This window comes from Homarus americanus, unplaced genomic scaffold (assembly GCF_018991925.1).
Source record: "Homarus americanus isolate GMGI-L3 unplaced genomic scaffold, GMGI_Hamer_2.0 scaffold56241, whole genome shotgun sequence".
In the NCBI taxonomy this organism is placed as follows: domain Eukaryota; kingdom Metazoa; phylum Arthropoda; class Malacostraca; order Decapoda; family Nephropidae; genus Homarus; species Homarus americanus.
Window position 1 is genome coordinate 1,195,440 of NW_024740202.1, and position 24,866 is coordinate 1,220,305.

Genomic DNA, 24,866 nt, shown 5'->3' on the forward strand with positions numbered 1-24,866 from the left:
AAAACATGCAAGTCAATAATTATCCCTTAAGAAATAAAGGAAATGGCGGGGGTTAGGGGAAACGCTCCCTAAAATTGATTTTTTTTATCTATTTCCTCCAATGTTTTATATACAAAGACAATATATCTAACAGTTGAATGGAAAACTTTTCATTAACCAATAACACACATCAAAGGATTAATAAATAACACGTAACCGCAACTAACAAACATTTATTACTTTCTCAACCAAATTTTGTAATGTCTAAAGAGACTTTTCTACGAGACCAAAGGTTCTAACAAATAACTTGCTTTTTGAAGTGTTGATCCTTTTAAAGCATAAACAAAAAATTTTGGACACCATATCAGGTTTGGCCTATGAACGTGTTTAAAACCAGAGAATTAGATAAAATACAAGTGGCCAAAAACTCAGTGGCAACAGTACAATACCAGGCAAGGGAAGGATTTGAATTTAACTTCTTGGAATACTGTATACTTGAGTCCCCAGGAAGGTATGGCCTCAATGAAGCAGATATGACAGACCTCAAGAAATGGTGTTGCCTAGACCTCGAGAGGGCTTAGTCTAGACCTTGCAGAGAACATGACGGACACAGAGAACCTCGTAGTCTTTGTGGGCGTGTTCGCTGCCACCATAAGGTAAGTAACACACCTCATGACTTGGATGAACCTTCAGAGAGAGAAATGGTTAACAATTTACTGATAGATTAAAAGATTATTAAATTATTAGAGATTACAACATAACAGAAAACTGTTGTGGTCCTATTGGCCAATACTGGGCAGTCCCATTTACACCCAACCCCCATCGCTAATATATCCATCCAACCTGTTTGAAACTATCCAGCGTGTTCGAGTTAATCGTGATGTTTAGTAACTTCCACTCATCCATTACTCTACTTCCAAACCAGTGTTTACCTATCTCGCGCCTAAATCTAAATTGTCCAATTTAAAATCATTGTTACCAGTTCGCTCCTGGTTGGATAATTTAAGTCCTTGTTTAACCTCGACTTCCATTTATACACCTCTTATCATATCGCCACTCACTACGTCTCTCGCGAAGCAGTGTAAATTCAGATGCTTTAATCTGTCTATATTCAAAGCTCCTAATGCCTGGGATTAGTTTTGTCATCCTCCTCTGAATGCCTTCTTGGGATTCGATATCCATTCTATAGTACAGACCAAAACTGAACTGTATAATCCAAGTGAGGTCACAAGTGCAAAATCTAATTTTAGGATAACCTCACTAGTCTTGTAACTAACACTCCTTTGTATGAACCCAAGTACTGTACTTTGTTAGCCTTGGTTTAGCAAATCCACATTGTTGACTTGGTTTAAGATTCCTGCTTATCATTACCCCTAAATATTTCTCAGTCGGATTTCTGTATATTAAGTGGCTCATCTGGTGTGTGGTTTCTCTGTTTACATCTCCTCGACTAAGTACTTTACATTTGTCCACATTAAATTTCATCTGACATTTTTCAGACTAAGCAATTTTTTTTTAGACCTTCCTGTAGTTTTTCAATCTATAGGATAAAGTACATATCGGAGTGACCACTTCATTCCATACTAAACTATCATCAATGGATAAAATCAAGACATAAATAAGATGGTTCTGCCAGGTGTTTACATGTTGGGACAGTACAAGTGTTTGTAGCTTTATTCCTACCAACAATTTCAAGTATTAACTTATGAGAACTACTACTCACTCACTCACTACTGAAACGTAAAGATTCAATCCATTCCATTACTTTTGTATCAAATACAATTGAATTCACTTAGAAATCATCAACTAAATTAGTACTTTAATTCAATTGGTGTTGGCTACTCGCTTTTAATACATAGTGGGCAGTACCCGTACAGTATACTGTACTGTAAGTGAATTTCACAAGTTTTTACTTTTACGTTTTTCTATATACAGGAATCCTGCCTACACAGTAAATAAATTAAACATTGCTTTTAAAACTTCAACAGTACTGTATAGTACAGTATATCATTTTTACTATTTGTGAACTTACTAGCCAGTTGGGCATTCAGTCTGTTCTTTGTTATATACAGTACATCTATTCTGTTATGACTTTCATAGTCGAATACAATACATTAAGAAACTGAAGTACTCAAAGAAAATTTTGTAGGGTCAATCTAGAGACATCACCACTGCATCACCCCAATATTGTACTGTACCTAACACCTGGCAGGGAAAGATTCTCCTTCAAATGTATCCGTCATAAATGCATCTGTCAGTATATATCAGGTGCCATCAACTGAGTCAGCCATGTTAATATTATTATAGACTATCCATTCTTCTAGCCAAATAAACTTTCAATATCAATTGGAGTAGATGAAGGCAAGTATATTTTTGTTCTTGGTTCTGACCACATTGCAGTAAGCAGGCAAAGACTTAAGAGAAAATGCACAGAAACGTAATACTTTGTGCCTTCATATGACAGTGAAGAGTTGAACAGCTTCCTGTACCTTGACTCCTCTCTTCTGGATAATTTTTCCAGGATTGTAATTATAACCAATGATTAACATTACCTGATATCTGAATAGTTAAGTGTACACATCACCAGGACCTGTGATTCACTACTAGCGTGTAACAACTACATTCAATTTCCACTAAAAGAAATGAACTTGGTAACAAACTGTACCAGACGGTAGCTCACCTTGCCCACAGAGACCACACCATCGACACACACGCGACCAATGAAGAGGCTCTCTCCATCCTCCGAGACTCCACCTTGTAGGGCACCTGAGGGCACCTTACCCTTGCTGCCAGCCTCCCAAGTTAGTGTTACACTCCCAGGGTTACTCAGAACCTACCAAAATAGATTATATTAGGTCCGGTTAATGTAGATCAGGTATAAAGATTAATGACCTACTTTGCAGTACATTGCTTTAAACATTAAGTTACTTTTGATTGTTAAGTTGGGTTGAGCTACATTACATTAGGTGTGTATACTTCAACATTTTCACCTCAACACCCAAGAATAGTTTTATCAAATAAATCACAACTTTATCAATATTTCTTGAACGATTTATGACATTATATTTTTTAATTTATATAAAGGTGAACTATGTAAGTATCAACGGTTCCTTTTTAATTATACATATACACGTAAATTTAAAAACAGCTATAGGGAGTCTATTCTAAAATATAAAAAATAACTGGCCTTAAGTCTACACTATAACTTGCAATGTCTTAGTAAAGCAAAGCAAAAGTTAAAATACCATCCATTAATTTTGGTATAATTTTTGCTTACTTACAAAATACTGTATTAAGTCTTAGCTAAAACCTAACTAGATATCAAGATTTAGGGACACTATTTTACCCAAAACTTACAAAGTACTCGGATTTGGGGACAGCCTCTCCACCAAAGGGTATGTAGCAGCAGCCGTGATCCGGGACGACCATGCCCAGGATGTATCCTCCCTCGTGGTGAGCCATACCTACATACACCTCTCCATCAGGACCTTCACCCCCAGACACTGGGTGATGGGGGAAGTACCCGCCCTTGGCTGGCACCCATCGAGCTGGTCGCTTATAATGGATGGCTGAAGGAATAAGGCGTTATAGTAGTTTATCTCATGATGGGACATAGAGGGTATAAAAGGTGGTCACTTATATGACTATGCAGACTTAAAATGATATTTAGTTTAGCTTGTAAAAACTTATGATTTGCATATGGAAATAAATATTTTACTGGATTTACAAAATAAAGTTATTATGATACAGTACTCTACAGGTATACAGGTTAAATTATTGTACAGTTTTCTACAATTATTTACACACTTTGTTATACAGTATACCATAATAATAGCAAACACTACATGTACCCTATAAAGTGTTATTAAATCATATGGTTTTCCATCAGTAAATTTAAGTTCCAACATTAAACAACATTTGGTCTTAGTGGTGGTCAGGTACAGTCCAAGAAATAAGTCGCGTTACACCCCCTACCGTTACGTTCCAACCCACGATGAAGCATGTGGGTTAAAGGCACAGAGAAGCTTTGAGGTTTGAGTCGGAAAGTTTAACCTTACCAAAACTCTCTTGCCATGGCTTTCAGAACATAGGCACGGTAATTGTAACGAGACTTTCTTGGGCTGTACATAATTAGTTTATACAATTTAAAAATACAGAATCTATTTTATTTAATGTTCCACTTAATACATGAATAAAGGAGGAGAGGCTGGACGGGACTCTGGCTGATTGACGGTGTGAGTGACAAGTCTTCACACCAATAAGTTATATGGTGAGTGTCGGGGATTGATACAACATTGAAAGCTTATTAGTAAACTTAAAACACCGCAAGTGTTAGAATAATGAAGTTAGTGAAATAAGTAAGCACACAGTATAAAAATAGTTTAGCACACAGTATTCTCATTATTTTTTGTCCCACAAATTCAGGGATTCCGCTCATAAATCAAAGCATGGGACAAATTGTTGTTCTTAAATGTGAATTTTAATTAATAAAATCGTTGTAAATTGGGGTCTGCATGTAAACAATTTACCGAGAGATTGTTTTCACCAAAAAGGTTGCTACAATGAAGCACAATATCCCTGCTGTGTCAAAAAAGTAAAGTGCCATAACTTTGGACATTAACGGGAGAAAATGGTGATTATCAATTTAGTTTGAACTCCTATTTAGGAACACTCATACCAAAAAAAAAAAGTACAGTACAGTAGTGACATCAATATTTGTTGGAATTACAACTACCTTACACCAGGCAAGAATATTCAAACTTTAAATTCTACAACATCTGGGAACATTTAGTAAATACTGCACAGTACCGTTTGTGGAATGTATTCATAAAACATATGTATAATTTTCCTTTAAATATATCAGTAATTGAATGAAAATTTTTATACTAGAAAAGCAACAACCGATCTCCCTCGCATGGTATTATCACCCTCCAAGTGAGTGGCCCCAACTTCAATCTCTGGGCAGGGTGAAATTATGGGGCAACTTTCTTTACACAATTTGCCTCTACCTACCCAGCAGTAATTGGAAATCGAGAGGTTATTCAATTGGCAAATTTATGTGATTATCTTTAAACCAGATTACAGAACTTTTTAACTAAGGTTAGATGTGCTAGCAGTGTTGCCTCCTATCACGCCGATATGGAGCATCATCCCAGAGTGCTGAGAGAGTTAAAGCAATGAGCTCGCTCAGTCAGAGATCCTGCCCTGTATATGCAAGATTATTGGAATATGACCGAAAAAACTATAGGGGTTGTTAATGAAAATGATGAGATGGGTACTGTACAATATACAGAATCTCCTTAGCACTACACATGTAAGCTAGAAACTGCTTTGCCCATAATTTCAAGTAACCGATGTAATACAAAAATTAATATCGGTATTATACGCTCAGCTGTCGCCGTTATTCTCTTTTTCCGGAGGTTCGTTTCACTCAAACATACAAGACTTCCACTCGTGTTTAGTGTTCTATCACCCTCCCTCCCTCTCTTACGTCTATCGTCTAGATCATTGAGGTCTTCAGCTTCCGAGTCTGAAGAGGACATGGCTGAAGAGGACGAAGAGGAGTCGTCGTCGTCATCTGCCGGGAGACAAACACGTTACTACAAGACGTCGTGGCCCTCGAAATCTCTCTATCAGCAGCTTTGTCTTAGCCGGAATTTAACCAAATCCCTCTTATAGTGTCCAAGAAATTCAATTATTTGTTCACTTAATTCGAAATAATAGCTTTAAATTACCCAGCAACTTAAACAATATTATGACAATATTTACAGCACAATTCGTTGTTCATATTTTACTGCAAAGTCTGACCAACACCTTAGTCAGGACAACAACATCAACCTTACTACTCAACTGTTTGCATGACAAGACTGTATTTATGTGAGAACATTAAGTCATACCAGGGAAGATCCACTCTCCCTCAGCGCCCCATCCTGTCGAGTAGCCATACCAGGTGGCATGCAAGAGCGTCTCAGGGTCAGAGTACGACATGAATGCGTGCTTGTGCCCAGAGCGTCCAACCTGCCCAAGTGAGACCACAGTGTTACCTCTCACTCCAAAAACTCTTAAAGCAAACTACTTTACAGTACTGTATTATTTCATATGCATCACTGTACACATTTCTCTAGCATTAGAATATGTTTGCATGACTTTTTAGGGCTCCAAATGCATTCTCTCTCAAAAGAGAAGCAAAAAGAAACTCCAAAAATCCCCCCAAAATAAAATATACCAGACTTTTAAAAGTCTTAAGTATCAAAGAATAATGGCAGTAGACTTTCCACACACGACAACCCGACCTTGATAACTCCATGTTGAATCTTAATCCAGAAGCCGATGAACTCTTCATCGGTCACAATGTCTGGCGTCTCAATCCGGCAGACATCATCGTGCTTCTTGCGACGGATACCAGACTCTCCACCGCCCCAACACCCAATGAAGATCTCGTACATGTCCTCAGGTTCCTCCTCATCATCAGATGATAGACAGACAGCCACATCATGAGCAGCCTTCACCTGGAAGCGGATCGTCGAAGTTTTGATGCGACGGAAGGTGTACCGACGGATGTCCCCGCAATCCTCCGTGAAATGGACTGTAACACCACACACCACAAAGAAACTATTATAATCACAATAAACTAAAGTAACTCAGTGTGGTCAGGCATAACAGCCTATTGAGGCATAACTAAAGTTTTGTTATTTGGGTTGGCTTAAGTCAGGGTTGGGGTAAGTTGGGCTGCTTTAAGTTGAGCTGGGTTAAGTTAGGTTACTCGAGTTGCTTTAAGCTAGGTTTTTTTTTTTATAGGTTAGATTATGTTAACTGGGCTTCATTTGGTTTTTAGGCAAAAATATTAGAGTTGAAGAGCCGTGACTGTACAAAAACATCCATCAGCCAAAGAAAACCATTTTTTTTTTTAGATTTCTTAGGCTAACAAAATAAGTACAGTAGTATCTATTTGCCGGAATCCCTCTTAACTGAAACTCTCCGATAGCCGGAACAGAAACCCAGGAGCAGAGCTGGCTTGAGGACAACACAGTTTAAGAAGAAAACTAAAATTTGAGACGTGGATTAGGACAAATGAGCAGGTCAGGAGGATGCAAGCCAGATCCAGGAACCAAGCAAAGTCAGAGTATAGAAAGGCTGAAAAGGAGTTCCAGAGGCAGGTTGCGAACGAGGTCAAGTCAAATCTAAAGACGTTTTACCGCTACGCAAAGTCTAAATTAAAAATGCGAGGAGGCGTATCGAACCCGAGACTTTATGGTAGTTGAATAGAGTCTTTTCCTCGGTGTTCACGAGAGGTGGTGAACAGTCTTCCTGCATTTGAGGACAGACAGTTTGACACAGCACTGACCCACGCTGTGTTCTCAGAAAAAGGTACAAGAAATAAATTGTCAAGCTAAAGGTTCATAAGAGTCCCGGCCCTGACAGTGTATCCCAGAGTGCCGAGAGAGTTGTGTAGCGAGTTTGCTGAGCCCCTGTTCTGTAAATGGTTGGATGAGCCAAAGGTCCCCAGTGATTGGAAAATGGCTTACTTGATTCCTATATTCTAGAAGGGCGATCATCACTCCACGAATAATTAAAGACCACTGAGCCTGACCAGCATAGTATGTAAAGTACTTGAGAGCATTATGCGAGAAGGCCATGGTGGAACATCTACTACCAAACAACCTTTTAAAGGATTGCCAATACGGTGTTTTGCTGGGACGCTTCAGCTTAACACAAATTATTAAGGTACTGGATCTAAAGACCCAAATTCTGGAGCAGGGTTACAATATCGACAATATATACCTCGATTTTCCCAAGGCTTTCGACAGTGTATCCTTGAAAGGCACCGAGTGTGAGCTCATTCAAGGCCAGACTTGACCAACACTGGAACAGGTTCTGATATATTCAGGAGCCAGGGCGTGCCCAGTATCTGCCAATAGTGCATATCAGAGATGTGACCGACCGCCCAAGCGGCTAACGAGCTGATCAGTGGCCAATAGGATAAAAGTAAAAAAAGTATAAGTAATATCTTAATTAACCGCCCGCCCTTATGTTCAGTGCCACTGACCCCTGACCCGCCTAACAGTAACAGCATGTTGTTGCTGCGACTGAGCATCAGTAGCTGCCAGTAGGCAAAATCACAGGCCCATCCCCTGGCCATGGTCGCCCCTAGTCCTCCCACAACATTAAATATAGACATCAGTGACGAAAACTTACATTTTCCAGACATTAAATGGAGAACAGTGATGAAAACTTCCATGTTGGAGTTATCGATCTTTTGCATCACCCAGCAAGTAAATACACACCATGATATTTGAGCAGTACTTTATTTTAACCTAAACATAAGGTATACCTGTGTATAGCGTTTTCTTTACCCATTGACCTGCCATCTTACGAAAAAATTCCTACCGACAACTCGTCTATTAAGTATAAATGAGGCAGAAAGTCCGACCAGCAACCTGGGACTTACACTGTATAATGTTTGTTTTTAAGCTGTTACTACAGACCCTGGTACGGTTCTTAATGTTGTGAGGCCGGTTATACATTAGGTTGTGGTCGTTATTCCATTATGACAACAGATTTGAACCAACCATTTAGTGCCATAAAACATATCTGGCAGGTAATTTTCACACAAGCCGACAGCTCACCAAAGAATAGGAAATAAAAGATACTTGGCGATAACAAACTGCCTTATCTTTCAATTATTCTGGCAGCAGGTGACATCAGTGATAAGTGTACCCTGTGACCGGCTTAATTAGGTTAATGGCACTTCTTATTTTTCCATGATAAAACTAATCTCCATGGACCTGGCTCTTGGGCCTACTAACACCATATGGTGACTGATAAAGCTTATCTTCTGTCACTTTGTCAACCAGTTTAGATTATATTCCTCACATTTATTACACCACGTGTCTCTTCACATGACTTGTGAAACCTTTCTGTATCTCGACCATACTGAAAACCTTGATTGTTTAATATCCAATCAAATCAAACTAGGTCGTTATAATCGTTTATCACAGTACTGTACATTGTAATGGGTACTTCTTAACCTCCCCAACCTTATACTTATGATCTCTCAGACCAACCAGAGCTATTCCTTACCCATCTTAATTACTAGTGGACAGTATTTACGATAATTGAATACATGCTTAAATACATTAGTTGTTGAAGCTCAGTAATACATAACATCATACACCACCCAAGGAGTAATCACCCTAACACACAGGGCCGGATTAAGGTTAACAGGGGCCTCAGGCACAGATGAACTTGGGGCCTCCTACCCTCAAAAAAAAAAAAAAAAAAAATAATATATATATATATATATATATATATATATATATATATATATATATATATATATATATATATATATATATATATATATATATATATATATATATATATATATATATATATATATATATATATATATATATATATATATATATATATATTTCATGTAAATCCACAATGAAAACGTGGATAAGATAAATCTTGATAAAATCACACGGGAATGAAAAAAAATCCAAATTATCTTTTGTTTATATTTATGAGTTACGGCAGTTAAACCTACCCGTTCTGTCACTTCTAAACCCATAAGAAAAATAATACTGTCATAACTAGTCATAACAAAGGCTGACCTTTAGTCCTGATAAAACCAGAGAAGCCTGGGCAATATGGTGGACGTGACGGCGGAGGAATCTTATCTGAACCACTCAGACATTGTGATAACCTTCGCACATAACCTCCAGCAACGATTCAACTAAGGAATTTGGTGTTCGGCTCCTACGAAACCAGAGAGATGTACCCCCTTAATTTCTAATTGAGGAGTAGTGTATTTAATAAACGAGAATACATGCTTAAAGATCTTGGTCGTTAAAGCTAACACCTCAACTAACCCCATCCTCCATGGGAACTATACCGACAGATGCAGCCTGTGAAACACCGCCTTATCATTATCATCATTTAGAACACGAGTCACTTGAATACTATCCCCAGCTTATTTCACCGTGATATACCCTAACGTTACCTAGGTTAGGTTAGTATTGGGGTGATTAATTTTAAGGAGGGGCTGAGATTCAAAGTCACGAAGTACAAAAGGGTGCACCTGGGTAGCACCAATAGTAAGGCGGTGTATCACATGACCCAACAGGACAAAGACTGCAGTAATTGAGACCGAATGTGAAAAGGACCTGGGTGTATATGTCGACAATGAACTTAAATTCTCGGGCCATTGTGAGAAGGTGAATTACGCAACGAAACTAGGTCTAATAAGAAGGTCGTTTAGATATATGGAAGGACCGTCGCTCGTCACGATCTTCAGGGGTGAGATGCTTCTCTGTCTGGAGTATTGCCACCGTCTGGTCCCCGAGGTATGCTAGAGATTGTCAATTGATTGAAAATGTCCAAAGGATGGCCACCAGATTGGTGCCTGCTCTACGGAACCTCAGTTACCAGAGAAATTATAGCGTCTGCAACTACCTAGCTTCTACTAGGCAGGCGAGGGGCGACCTAATCATAGTGTATAAACATCTCAGGGGGCACTACTCTGTCGAATGTACATACCTGGAGCTTGTGGACGTCCGCTCCATAGGGCTCACACCTCAAGGTTAAAAAAGCCACGAGTCCAGAAAACTGTGAGAGCAAACTTTTTAGGAGTGAGTTGTGAACTCTTGGAACAATCTGCCAGAGAGTGTTGTGACGGCACAGTGTGAACTCATACAAGGCCAGACTTGACCAACACTCGCAATTTCGATAAAATGAGGAGCCAGTGCATGCCTTAGGGTTTGACTTTACCTCACTAGAAATCTGCCTCTGGAACTCTTTTTCATCCCTTCTACACTCTGACTTTGCTTGGTTCCTGGATCTGACATACATCCTCCTGTCCTGTTCGTCATGACCCGTCTCGAAATCCCGAGTTTTCTTCTTAACTTGGCCGACCGCCGTATGGTTCATATATAGCGTCGCATCGTATTCCTGGAGGCACTGGGCTTGGTCTTAGGTATATATATTCGTATCAATCAATTGGTTTACTTTACTTGCTATGATATTCAGCGTAGCATTTGCGTTCTTGTTCCTTAGTAAGTCAGGCCAGAAGTTGATAAAATTGGACGAAACTATGTGAATACAGTTATTTACGATCCATTAAATAGATAAATGAAAACGAAAATGCACAGCACCTATTAAAACTTGACACAACCAAACTAAACTAATGTAACCTACGTACCAGAATTTTTTTTTAAACATACCCAACGACACTGAATGGATTCTTGTTTCCAGTTATCTGTTTAATAGATTGTAAATAACTTTTCACAAAGTTTCGTCCATTCCATAAACTCATAGTATTCGTCAAAAAAAATGCTTAATCGACAGCCGGACAAATATCCACCTGGCCATTCAGCAGCCCATGTCACTTAAAATTGTGAAATCTACCATTTTCCTCAAATTTACTTTAACTGTAATACTCAAGAACCCTGTATTATCTGTATCGAAACAATTCTTCTAAACAATACCACAAATGAGAAAGAACTACTATACTAACCCGACATGATGAAGCTCCTAGCACAGATCGTTCACCACGCCACGAGGTCTGGTGGCAGAGTGGGCGGAGCGGGCGTCGCCAATTCCGACTGTGTTTTACCGAACGTTCTGATTGGTTATCTTCCTCGTGTTGTGACTGGCCAAGACTATATACTCAACACAGGAATGAGTGTTAGTAATACTAGCTGGAACCTCACAGCACATTGACGTCATTTTATGTAGTCAGAGTTAAGATGTCGCTGCAGTCGTCCTTATGTGACGTCACGTTGTCGTCTGCATGTTTTCAAAATCTTTTTATACAGCCAAGAAGTCATTTTATAATCAGTAAAATTGTTGATGATACCATTATATTTCAGTTTAACTTTGTTTTCGTGGATATTTTTTGGATACTTTTTATAAAATTATGGATACGTTTTGATTTTTCACACTGGCAACACTAGCCAAGACTTGTGGACGAGCAGTTTAGTTTATTTCTAATACCTTCTGTGAACACATGTGGGTCAGTGCTGTGTCGAGCCGTCTGTCTTCAAACGCAGGAAGGTTAATTGCATCCTCTCTTTTGAACACCGAGGAAAAGAAGTTGTTCAATGCCTCAGCTTTATCCTGGTCAGAATCTGCGTAACTACCATCTTCAAGCCTCAGGTCTGATACTCCTACTCGCGTTTTTAATTTCAACTTTGTATAGTGGTAAAACGCCTTTGGATTTGACTTGACCTCGCGTGCAACCAGCCTCTGGAACTCCTTTTCAGCCCTTGTACATTCTATCTTTGCTTGGTTTCTGGCTCTTGCATACATCCTCCTGTCCTGCTCATCATTTGACCCAACCCACGTGCGGTCAATCGTAACGTAAAACAACATCATGATATGTATTGCTTTTATCCTCTACGCCACTAATCGGTTCGCTAGCCGCCCGGGCGATCGGTCACGTCTGTCACGCACTGTTGGCAAGTACTGGGCGCTGCACCGGCTCCTGAATGTACCTGAACCTGCTCCAGTGTTGGTCAAGTCTTGTCTTGAAAGAGCTCACACTCGGTGCCGTCACAACACTCTCTGGTAGATTGTTCCAAGAGTTTACAACCCTCACTCCGAAATAGTTTGCCCTCACAGTTTTCTGGACCTGCGGCTTCTTCAGTCCTGAGCTGTGACCCCTTGTGGGGCGAGCGTCCGCCAGCTCCAAGTATTATTTTGTTAGCAAATATACTTTTCCCTAATAGCGGCAAGCTGAAGGGTAAATTTTAAGGGGACAGCAATGATTACATGTAATTAAGATAAATTAGAATGATTGTATCCTTTTAGTGAGTTGCGTGAAATTATTAATTCGGTATCTCAAACAGGTGATACAACATTAAGTTTATCAGAAACATTCTTAATGTGTAATTAGATTACAGAAAAAACAATGTGAACTATTTGTATTAAAAATGTTTTTTTATTTCATTTTATTCTTTACAAAATATTGATATTTTCATTTTTCATTATATGTAATTTAAAAGCTACTGTTACCAAGACGGCCTTGCGGATTAAAAGATTTCGTAGATAATGCTTGTGTGTTATAACTTGATAACTTAAAGAACAATAAAATATTGAATTAATTTTAATTGTGTAATATTATGATATGTGTTTCATATAAATTTTATATAACTCTGCCTTTTGGTAGATAAAGTAAATCTATTAATGAAGTGAGAGGTTGTTGTCGAACACAATAAGTCCGTAATGTTTGAAAGAGACGACGAACACAACATGGAGACAACTTATTGTTCACTCTGTGCAGCTCAGTCAGATCTAGCATAGATTTAAAAACTAAATATATATATTTCAATTTATTAAATGTTAGTGAGGTTAAGATAAGTTAGAGTCGTCTATCTCTAAATATTTTTTTAGTGAGGTACTGTTCATTGTATTTCTCAACATTGGTAATCTTGGTGTTGTAGTATCGTAGTAGGACGAGTGCCATAATCCTCCTCGGTATTTACTGTAAGTACGGTGAGTAATGACTGAGACAAACTCTTGAGTGGTGTGTGGAAGACCTCCTGCTGTCACTTAAGTTGGTGGACTGGTAATAGGTAGTGCAGTAGTGGTGGTATTAACGCCGCAATGACATCACTAAAATTAGACTTGGAGATGACGAGGTAAAGTAGACGTAAATAAAGTGAACTATTACGTGATCAAGGACCATACTACAGGCAAGGTTCTTATGATCTAGTTTACCTCTGTTTACCTCTATTAATTATGTAGTGGATATTTTGCCGTGACCAGCTAAGTTCCTACTAACGCTATATTACCGTGAGTGCACTCTGATTGGCTAAGTATGTTACTTTCTGTATAATATGACTGGGGGTCCACACCCTGGCTAGGTCAGGTTAGGTAGGTTGCTTTGGTTGGTTAGGTCAGGTTAGGTAGGTTTCTTTGGTTGGTTAGGTCAGGTTAGGTAGGTTTCTTTGTTTGGCTAGGTCAGGTTAGGTAGGTTTCTTTGGTTGGTTAGGTCAGGTTAGGTAGGTTTCTTTGGTTGGTTAGGTCAGGTTAGGTAGGTTTCTTTGGTTGGTTAGGTCAGGTTAGGTAGGTTTCTTTGGTTGGTTAGGTCAGGTTAGGTAGGTTTCTTTGGTTGGTTAGGTCAGGTTAGGTAGGTTTCTTTGGTTGGTTAGGTCAGGTTAGGTAGGTTTCTTTGGTTAGGTAGGTTAGGTCTTTGGTTGGTTAGGTCAGGTTAGGTAGGTTTCTTTGGTTGGTTAGGTCAGGGTTTTCTTTGGTTGGTTAGGTCAGGTTAGGTAGGTTTCTTTGGTTGGTTAGGTCAGGTTCTAGTAAATGTTGCCTCCTTTATAATGATAAGTTTCCATGCACGACAAAAATATGGTTAGGTATGTTTACCCCACAGCTGACGGTACACACTGATCGACTCGCAGTGAGATAAATGTTCACTTGGGAGAAACAGTTTTATGTTCAACCAATCATTAGTTATGATGGTATTGTTTTAACCTGAGAAATAAAATAATTTTAAGAAAAATTTGTGTGAGTAGTAAAAAAATTAAAGGGAGGCAGGGTTTAGGGGGCTTAGATTCATGCTTATGTAGTCCTTTAATAATGACATGAAAATTAAAGTGATTGTCCAAAAAATTACAAATAAATTGTTCTAAACTAAATGTGCTTCCACTTAAGATGGGAAACACCAGTAACACATCACAGTACTGTATTGTGTAATGCAGTGTAAAATTATATTCCCACTAGGTTGCTATCAATATTTGTAAGGTGGAAAATTTATAATAAATTGATTTCATCAGTTGATAACATTTATTCTATCAGTTGAGAATATTTGTTGGAGGTTTACTTTTATAATTATTAATTTATATTTCTTTTGCTACTATAACTTAATAACTTTCTTTAATATTCATGGTTGTTTCTCTTATTATTTTATTTACTTTGTAATTATTTTCTAAGTTTCTTTTCTTTAGTTATTGAAGTTCTTTTAATGTTTTCTAAGTTATTTCCTATGCCTTCCTTTCAGTGTTATTTATATAATTATTTTATATTTATTTTTTTTTCTAATTTATTGATTATTTCTTTCACTGTCATTTTTTTTTAATTATATTTTCCCTTAACTATTTAAGTATTTATTTCTTTTCTATATCTTTATTTAACCACTTAAATGTTTCTTTCTTTATTTATTAAGACTTTCTGAGTGCTTCTTGTTTGTGTAATTCCTCTTACTTACTTTTGTTCTCAGCTGTGCTCAATTATATTCTCTTTGATGGATTAACCTGGGAAAACCATATCATTCTTTAACATTGCACCTTGATATAATTATTATACTTACATAGTAGACTGCCACCACCCAGGCTTTATATAGAATTTAACTTCTATCAATCAAAAGGCTTTGGTAGTATGGTAGGCACAAGCTGAGGCACATGAGTCACATCAGGGGTGGCCAACCTTTTGTGTGGTGTGATCTACTTTTGCCACAATTACCCTGAAGTGATCTACCAGCCTAATATTCACCCTTAACACTCCTCTCCCATTGCCACATAATATGCTGATTCGTAGAGAGAGAGATGCACAAATAATATTTGTCAATAACTGTTATGATATATTGTTAACAGACAAATGGGAACGAATTTAAGCCCTAGAACCGATTACTGTATTGGCCGACTAATATTCCAGCTGAGGAGCAAGCGAAAACATGTCGAGAGGAATTCGTAAGGAATTGGTTAACCGAATTGAAGATTCTTATGGAAGGTAATTCGTTAACCGAGGGATCACTGTACAGTATTTCTACTGTTACTTTCCATCAGGTAAAATAATAGCAATTATTGTATCCAGTCTTGGTTTTTAAATAGAGTATCCACTTTTCTTACAGACGTTGGATGGATTTGGAGAGCAGGTATACGTTGGAGAATGTGCTTGACTGGAGTTACGGAGGAGTGGACCCGGCGATACCGGGAAATGGCGGACCTTCGTGTGCAAATTTCCTTTCCATGCACCGCCGCCTTTTTGAAACCTTCCTTGGGTCTGCCATACCACTTGTCTATTTCTTCTGGGGTTATTCATACATCACGTATCCTACATCATACAAGTTTGTGAGGTTAGTATTATTCTGTAGAGTTGTCTTGAGTGTATGTGGCAGAGCGTACCATTACAGGCAGTACCACCCTGTATGGTGTTATGCTAAGACTATTAAATGGGAATGTAAATGAAGCAGCTTTGTCAACATGTGTTTGCTTCAAATATTGATAAATTTTTCACCAAGTGTTCCAGTTTGTTTCAATACTTCACTCTCTCTTTTTTTTATAGAAAGGATCGAGGAGGCAAGAGAGCATTGCTAGTCTTGGTGTCAATGGTGTTTGGGATGGAGATAGGGTTCAAGTTAGCCACCAAACAGCTCATATACCTGTTGAATCCGTGCCATGTAACAACAGCAATTCAGGTACGTGACCCATCCCAACTTGACCTATAAACTTTATTAGCTTCTCAATAAACTCATTCAGTAATTTTTTTCCGGTTTATCAGGAATCTGGCTTGAGTTGACCCTGTACCTGTCCTGCCATGTTAGAAGATTCTTCTTGTCAGTCTTACCTCACAATGATGTAGGGTGAGTCAGTCTTACCTCACAATGCTGTAGGGTGAGTCAGTCTTACCTCACAATGCTGTAGGGTGAGTCAGTCTTACCTCACAATGCTGTAGGGTGAGTCAGTCTTACCTCACAATGCTGTAGGGTGAGTCAGTCTAACCTCACAATGCTGTAGGGTGAGTCAGTCCTACCTCACAATGCTGTAGGGTGAGTCAGTCTTACCTCACAATGCTGTAGGGTGAGTCAGTCTTACCTCACAAGGGCTGTAGTGTGACGAGAATCAAGAGGAAACACAGACCTGTATCTTCACTTGCCGTTATCCTTTCACTGTGGTTGTGGTATATGCTCACTGGTTTCACTCTTCTATCATTCTTGGAGGTCCATCCCCCTCATTCTAATGTTTCTTTCTTATTCTTTTATCTCTTTCTTGGACTTCTCTTCTCCTTCTAATCATTTCTCTCTGAATTATACACTCTTTTTTTTACTTATATCTCTCTTTCCATTCTCTCAGTCCAGCATTTGCCTCTGGAACTCCTTTTCAGCCCTTCTACACTCTGACTTTGCTTGATTCTTGGCTCTTGCATACATCCTCCTGTCCTGCTCTATTTGCCGTAACCCACACCTTGAATTTTTGGGTTTTCTTCTTGACTTTGTCGACCGCTGCATGGTTCATGTGTAGTGATCTCCTTGTATTCCTGGAGGCACTGAGTTTGGTCTTGGGTATATATTTCTCGATCAGATGGTTCACTTTATTGGCTCTGATATTCAGCGTAGTGTCTGCATTCTTAAACCTTAGTGAGTCAGGCCAGTGGATACCCCTCTTCTCCTCCTTCAACCTGTCTCAATTTCCATTGTAATATTTGCACCTTGGCCTGGTTTTGTCGTGAACCAAGTAACACCTAAATCTGAAGGACAACATTACATGGTGGCTGGTGCCAATGGGTCTAGATGTTCCAGCTTGGCCACCATACCCTCCTCGTTTGTTATGATGAGGTCCAGTGGCTTGGGTGTTTGCTCCCCTATGTAATGCATCGGGTCTTTAACATGTTGGAACAGAAAATTATCTCCGAGTTTCTACAAAAAGAGTAGCGGGTTATTTATGTCATTTGGCGTGGACTCATTTCTCCAGTCATTATCACCATAGTTAAAATCTTCCATGATAAGGAGGTGGCTAGGGTTGAGCTTCATTGCATTGTCTATTAAGACTCTTAAGCTCCTTTGATTTAATAAGGTACAGTTTCGGATCTGTAGATACACCAGACAATAAGTAAGTCTACACCCTTTTAATTAATTTTACACCACTTGGATTCTTCAAAAGCATCCTCTCCCTGTACCCTCTTCTGACTGGCTCTAAGGCAGTGGTTCTCCAACTTTTTTCCAGTTGTACCCCTATTTAAAGTCTGACAGTTTCGAATTACCCCAACGTAAAATTTTAATCCTTATTTTTTATTCAATAAAGTTTATTATACAAAGCACAAGTTTACAAAATTAATGTATTTACAAATTTTACTCCTTAATTCTATTGAATAAAGTTTAAACACAAAACACAAGCTTACAAATGTACTTACAAATTTTACTCCTCCAATAAAGTGTATTATACAAAACACAAGTGTACAATTCTAGTCTGTCTTATACAAAAATCAATAATAGTGCTACAGTTACAGTGCTGTTGTAGACTTAGTCTTAGTGAGATGGATGGACTTGTTTTGTCGACACCAGATTTTGGATGCGTGGGTTAGTCTTTGACAGAGCCAGCCTCATATCTGAGCTTGGAACGAGCCGGTTTCTAGTCTTGGACTTGATGTGGTACATTGCCGAGAACCCAAGTTCACACACATATAGGTCGTGGGAAATGGAAGAAGTACGTCGATAGCCCGAGTCATTAGAGTTGGGTATCCCACTGTTCCTTGCTTAAGCCAAACACGGCAAACGTAAGTGTTATAAGTGTTAAATACGAGGTTACCCCACCGTGCCAACAGAAGCATATTACCACAGCCAAAATGTAGTTTTTACCCCAGTTGGGGTAATTACCCTTAGTTTGAGAACCACTGCTTTAAGGTCTTGCCTAGCATAGATAACCAGACCCCTCTTGCAGGTTTCTTGTGAAAGGTTCATAAATAAGTCATATCCATCAATACTGGACTCGCATTCTTCTGGGTCGATTCTCCAGTTCTTGCGCAACAGTTCTACAACTCTTACTATGTCGGGTTGATGTACCTTCAGTAGTGTTTCAAACTCCTCCCTTGTCAAGGAACGTGTCATTATTTGTGTACCTCGAACACTTTGAAAGAATCACCGAGATCCCGACATTTTTGAACTCGTATGAGGCTCATTAGCGCTCCAAATGAAACGAATCCCGGTGAATGAGTAACCTAAAACTTTGAATTGCCCTAAGCAAATTACCTAAACCACACCATCACCAGTTTCCCTCACAAAATGTGTGAATGACATTCATTGGCATACACAGACCACATTTCAAACACAAAACTTGATTGAACATTGTGTAGCTTGTCTTGGCTAGTTTTGGCACTACAGCTTCTCCCTGACTTACGACGGGGTTAGGGACCCAAATCCAGGTTGTAAGTCGAAAATGCTTAAATAACACATAGAAAATCTAAAATGGGTGTCTCTTCTTCTTCTCAGCACCACAACACTCTCACTTTTAAGCTTGCCAGCCATTTTAAAGTGAATTACAAGCAAAAATTTTCTCCGTGTACTGATGTTGGGACTCGACAATGCGCAATTTGACAAAATTTTGGTACGACTGAGGCAGGTCGTAAGTGCGAGTGGTCGTAAGTCGAGTAGGTCGTAAGTCGGGGAGGAGCTGTACTTCTGAATATTCTCCATCAGCTGGTCAGTGTTTGTGATGGTGATTTATAAACCATTGATTTACTGAGTACTGTCTATGTAAATTTCAGATATACCTTCTGGCCGCACCTCCGAGCAAGTGGGTCACTACAGTGTTTCGGGTTCATCTTAACTTTCTGAATGGGGCTGTGCTTGCTATAATCTTCCCAGTAACCAACTCCAGGCTTGTAAGTACATAACACGTTCCCTCAGCTCCGTAATTAGAGTTATCCGCGTTGTCCATTCCTCCTTAAAGATAAAACATCCCATGACATAAGCTTTGGCGGTTTTATTCTCGGCCTCGTAGACGTGCAGTATGCGTACCATCACTTATTTCATTCGGCGCACCTAATTGGCATGTTTGACGATCCCCTGCATCTATGGATTCATACTGTTTGCTGTTATTCCTAATATATTTATTGAGCAAATAGACTTCAGAGTTATGTTGCAGTAAGCTCTTGTTCCCACTGAAGAACAAGACTTTACGTCTTCTCTTGTTTTGCTCCAGTTATTATAGTCTCAGGATTAACCATCATTATAAAGCATCTCTTCACCTACCCTGAGGGATGGTCGCTTTGATCAGTTTTAGATTAATACTTGCTGCTAGAATTTACTTTTTATCCAAAAAAATTTCAGTATTATTTGATGACATTTTCACAACCAGCTTGCACATGCAACAGGAAAATTAATATTGCATGTTTCCAGTGTCTGCATTCCAGAAGTTCTTAACCAGTTTCTAATTACTGATGACCTATATTTTATAGGTAAGCTAATAGCTGTTTAATGATAGAAAGAATGGCTCACTTATCATTAAGTATATTATCTTTAGTCACATTAAGATAATCTCCAAGTGCTGGTTGAGGTGAGTTTAGTGGTTGTTAGAGAGCATGGTGTTAGTCCTTAAACATTGATCAGGTATCATAAATACTATAGTGGTCAGGTATCAGAATTGATTAGGACCTCTGGAATACAGCCTGAGAAGCTGATGGCCACATTGGCTTGTGATCAGTTATTATGCTACATTGTACATACTTTCAGCTTCCGTTTGAGGTGGAGCTTTACTGGGTGCAACATATAATGATGCTTGTCACACCGTACTACCTTCTGCGGCTTGGTGGTAAGTCATATGCAGGGGATCCCAGAGTTTATCATTAGTCTCTGAATGGGTATTTTTGTACGATAAAAACACCTTTGCATTTGCCATTGTCTATGAATATTGATTTTTCACTGGTACATCATCATCATCATCATCATCATCATCATCATGCATTTTATTGTAAATTATATCTTGCAAGGAGTTTTGAAATGATCAAATTATAAGCAGTATAAGTAGGTAGGGGTAGTCTTTGATTACTTGAGGGAGTTATGACCAGCCTTGCCAGCTGTTCCCCACTTTGTGGGTTGGCATTACGAAGAGCATCCAACTGTAAAAGTTTGCTTCAACATGCCTAATGGTAACTGTCACTAGAGCTGTGCCCATCCCCTGTGGTGGCACGCTGGGTTTGTAGTGGTGAGCAGGTGGGAGAGACATCCTGTTCTGGTTTTACCCATCAGGTACCGTAATCATGGCTAACTCTTGCAAGTATGGAAAATGGCTGTAGAACATTAATGATGGTGATGATATACAAGCATTCCCTGATATATGAAAGTGTTCTGATCCTGAAAAAGTTCAGAAATAGATTTTGTATAAATTGGAACGCATTTTCCCATCGACTCCAATTACAAAAGCTGAGATTCTCTTATAAGAAAATAAAATTTCTTAGAATCCACAGAACATTTTTTTAATGGCAATTTTTGGTGTACACAATGATTATGAACATAACTAGTGAAATACATACAGTACAGTACAATTGTACCTTGTTACACCAGACTGGAAAGAGCAATATAAGTCTGGTTGTCGACAACTGTTTCTACTGTTATGATTCTTTCGTACTGTTATGTGTTAGGTGTAAGTACTGGTTACTACAGAATTTGCGGAAAAGTCATTTCATTGTGCTCACGTGCTTTATGAATAAAGAAAAAACTGAGATGGGTGGATCTGGTAGCATGGGTGAGTGGCTCCTTCTCCCTATATTATTTAGGTTCATTTAGTGCCGGGTTGATACAGCATTATCATAAAATAAACAACTTTCCCATAAAAGGCTGTGTTCAGCACACTTGCTGAGGAGTAGTAGGCCATTGGGATTACACTTTCCTAGTCCATTTCTCCCTATGGTTCCTTGCCAAATGTCAGCATCTCTGCCAACTCTGGCATTGAAGTCACCAAGGAGCACAACCTTATCTTCTCTGGGGATAGAGGTTAGCACTCTGTCAAGGTCAGCATAAAAGGCGTCCTTGATGTCATCCTCTGCATCCAGTGTTGGGGCATATGCACTGATGAAGAAGGCATGACGTGAGTGATTCAGTGGGACTCGGAGCGTCATGGGGCACTCGTTGATCCCAACAGACATTTCAATTAGCCTATGTAGGATGTGTTGGCGGATAGCAAAACCAACTCCATAAATGCCATTTTTCCCCGCAGCTGGCTTACCCTTCCAGAAGAAGGTATAGCCAGACCCCCGTTCTGTGAGTCGACCCTCGTCTGGGAGCCGCTATGTCAATGTTATACCTAGCCAGCTCTTTTGCCACAAGGGCGGTGCTTTCAGGACGCTCATTTGTGCCAGTATCCAGAAGGGTCCTGTCATTCCATGCAGCGACCATAAGAGGTTGTATGGTTTGTTTTTGTTTGGATCTGTGATTATGATTGTGTTTTCGACTGCATAAGGATGACCTTACTGGGTGCGATTGCCCAGTCAGGCTGGTTTGTTTAGGCAGGCTATGTTTAGGGCACCTTCTCTAGCCCCCTTCTCATGTGGGGTGAGCACACACACACACACACACACACACACACACACACATACACTTGGGACTCGTAACAATTCAGATTCAGTTTCAGTATTATTAGGTATTGCAAGTGCCACTACATGTTATCACCATCAGGTCTTAAAAGAAATATCCTATTTCTGGGCTGTTACCAAGAAGGTCTGTGAAAAGAGAACCAAAATTAAACAATTTAATGATAAAGATTAAAACTTACAAAAAAATACAAAAGAATAAAAAGATCACACTTTACGTTACAATAAACAATATGAAATTAGTACACATCACTTATAAACTATACAGTATATACAAATACCTATACCAAGATCACTACCGATAGAATAACCAATATCACAACCAATACCACCTTGTTACATTTCCACTTATGTGTTTGAGAGGAACCGGCTGAAACGTGCTTATAGGGAGAAACAATACACACGGTAGAGGAGGTTGAGAAAATCTATTCTCCCTATCAATACTCAACCTTCTTTTGCTCAAAGGGAATGGAGTCCCAACAATGTGCCACACAGGGAGCACCACACAGCCAGGTGTAGCTTGTGGCCAACTGGCTAACACCACCCTGCCATCTTCCCACCAACCTTTGGGAGTGGCAACAGGGATGTTTACAATAGAGGTGAACCAGGGCTGTTCATGGCTTCTACTTCGAGACTTGTACAGAGGGGGTAACAACTCCCGGGGTCGTAACAACACACACACACAGGCGCTGCTCCCGCTGCGCAGCTGCCCCCCTTGGCCAATGTCGGCCCATTCCCCAAATCCCTCTCTCCGACCCATCCTCACCACCGGGATATCTACTTAATCAAAAGTGACAATTTCGTTTCGGAAAGAAGTGGGATCAGTGATGAACAGTGTTTAAGCCAGTGAATTCAGTACTAGACAGTACCGGTGAAAGCCGCTACCCACCAGTGAGATAAGCACCCTTGGGAACTAACCACCATCTTCTGACCAGGAGGTGCTAATCAGTACACCATGGGAACAACTGAGGGCCGGCCGGCTATGCACCTGACTACTAGATAACACAACATCACCGAGCAGAGTGAGGTACTGTGACACCACCCCACACCACATGGTGTCTCCATGACCACGTGAGGTCCTTCATATCAACACGGCGTATTAGTTACGCCATACCATGGCCCAGCTGCTCAAGGCTACAGACGGAGAAAATAAACCAACGATCCGAGAATATTGGCGGGGCTTCAACATTCTTCATGCAATTGACAACATTGGCAAGGCATGGGAAGAGGTTTCAGAAAGTTGCCTGAATGGTGTGTGGGGTAAACTGTGACCTGAGTGTATCATCAGTTTTACTGAATTCACGGACTTAGTCCCAGCTGTGAATAGGGATATCCTCAGCTTAGCTAGACAGGCAGGTTTTGATGAGCTGTAATCAGGATATTGAGGACGTCCTGGCATCCCATACAGAAGAGCTCACCAACGAAGATCTGCAACAATTAACAGAACACAGACCCGTTGAAGATGACTACGACGAAGAAGAAGAAGAACCTCAACGAACGCTAACTTCAAAGAGGTTGGCAAAATCGTTGAACATGTTCCAGCAAGCAATGCAAATCCTTATAGATGACGACCCAAACAGAGAACATAGCTCAAAGGTTCAACGCAGAATTGAGGACAGTCTTGGTTACTACACCGAGATCTATAGGGAGAAGAAGATGAGTAGCACCAACAGTCAACACTGGATTCATTTTTTCGTCGCGGGACGGCAGAAGCAGCTTCTTCACGACAGCCGGCAGCCGAGGTGGAGCAAACAACAACGGAGAAGGAGCAACCAGCCGTGGAAGAACCCCAGTCAGAGCAGGAGGAGGAGGCGGCAGCCGCAGAGTCTCCTCCTCTCCCGCCCTCCTCCGTTCTCACCCTCCTCCTTCGCTCCACTACCCATCACACACTTGCTCTACCACCTCCGCCCATCGGTGAGTACCAATATGAACTTAGTACTGTAGTACTATATACAGTCTCTCCTCGACTTACTACGGCGTTGCGTCCCGATGACCAGGTCGTAAGTCGAAAAGGCGAAAATAATACATGGAAGTTCTAAAATGGGTGTCTCTTTTTCTTCTCAGCACCAGGAGAACTCTCCCTTTTATGCTTGCCAGCCATTTTAAAGGGAATTACAAACAAAAATTTTGTCAGTACACAGCGCGATCACTAACGTCGGGACTCGAAAATACATAATGTGAAAAATATTTTATACGACCACGGCCGTCGTATGACCGGGTTGTCGTTAGTCGAATATGTCGTAAGTCTAGGAGAGACTGTACTATTCTCTATAGAAATGGCAATTAATTTCTGTACAGGGTATATGTAACTTTTTTCATGGGGCAAAGGGAGGCTCAGTAACGTAACCCCCTTATTTTATCTATTTCTTATGGGGAAGATTGATCCGCTTAACGTTGTTTCGTATAATGTCGCATTTTCAGGAACGTAACCTCGACATTAAGCGAGGATGCCCTGTATTAAGTAAGATGTGTCCCCTGACCATTACACCATGAACCTCAGCGTGAGGCACAGCTCCAAGAAGTTTTGAAAACTCACTTCCCACTTCGTATCGAACTTCCTCAAGAAAGCTTCT

The 24,866-nt window shown here is 39.8% G+C and overlaps 2 protein-coding genes across 2 annotated transcripts in view; one reads left to right on the forward strand and one right to left on the reverse strand.

The window, feature by feature from the left end:
* Positions 1 to 198: 198 nt before the first annotated feature.
* Positions 199 to 11,685, reverse strand: LOC121875294. Its single transcript, XM_042379762.1, has 7 exons — positions 11,501 to 11,685; positions 6,273 to 6,565; positions 5,877 to 5,997; positions 5,471 to 5,557; positions 3,337 to 3,548; positions 2,660 to 2,812; positions 199 to 666 (listed from the first exon to the last, which is right to left on the reverse strand). Exons 1-7 carry the CDS (start codon positions 11,505 to 11,507, stop codon positions 562 to 564), a joined length of 978 nt encoding a protein of 325 aa, XP_042235696.1. The 5' UTR covers positions 11,508 to 11,685; the 3' UTR covers positions 199 to 561.
* Positions 11,686 to 13,407: 1,722 nt separating this feature from the next.
* Positions 13,408 to 24,866, forward strand: part of LOC121875295 (transmembrane protein 164-like) — a 31,900-nt gene continuing 20,441 nt past the window's right edge. The window contains exons 1-5 of the mRNA XM_042379763.1: positions 13,408 to 13,479; positions 15,842 to 16,066; positions 16,276 to 16,408; positions 19,471 to 19,587; positions 20,438 to 20,516. Coding sequence (XP_042235697.1) covers positions 15,849 to 16,066; positions 16,276 to 16,408; positions 19,471 to 19,587; positions 20,438 to 20,516 — 547 coding nt within the window. The 5' untranslated portion in view covers positions 13,408 to 13,479; positions 15,842 to 15,848. The remainder of the gene's footprint in view (positions 13,480 to 15,841; positions 16,067 to 16,275; positions 16,409 to 19,470; positions 19,588 to 20,437; positions 20,517 to 24,866) is intronic.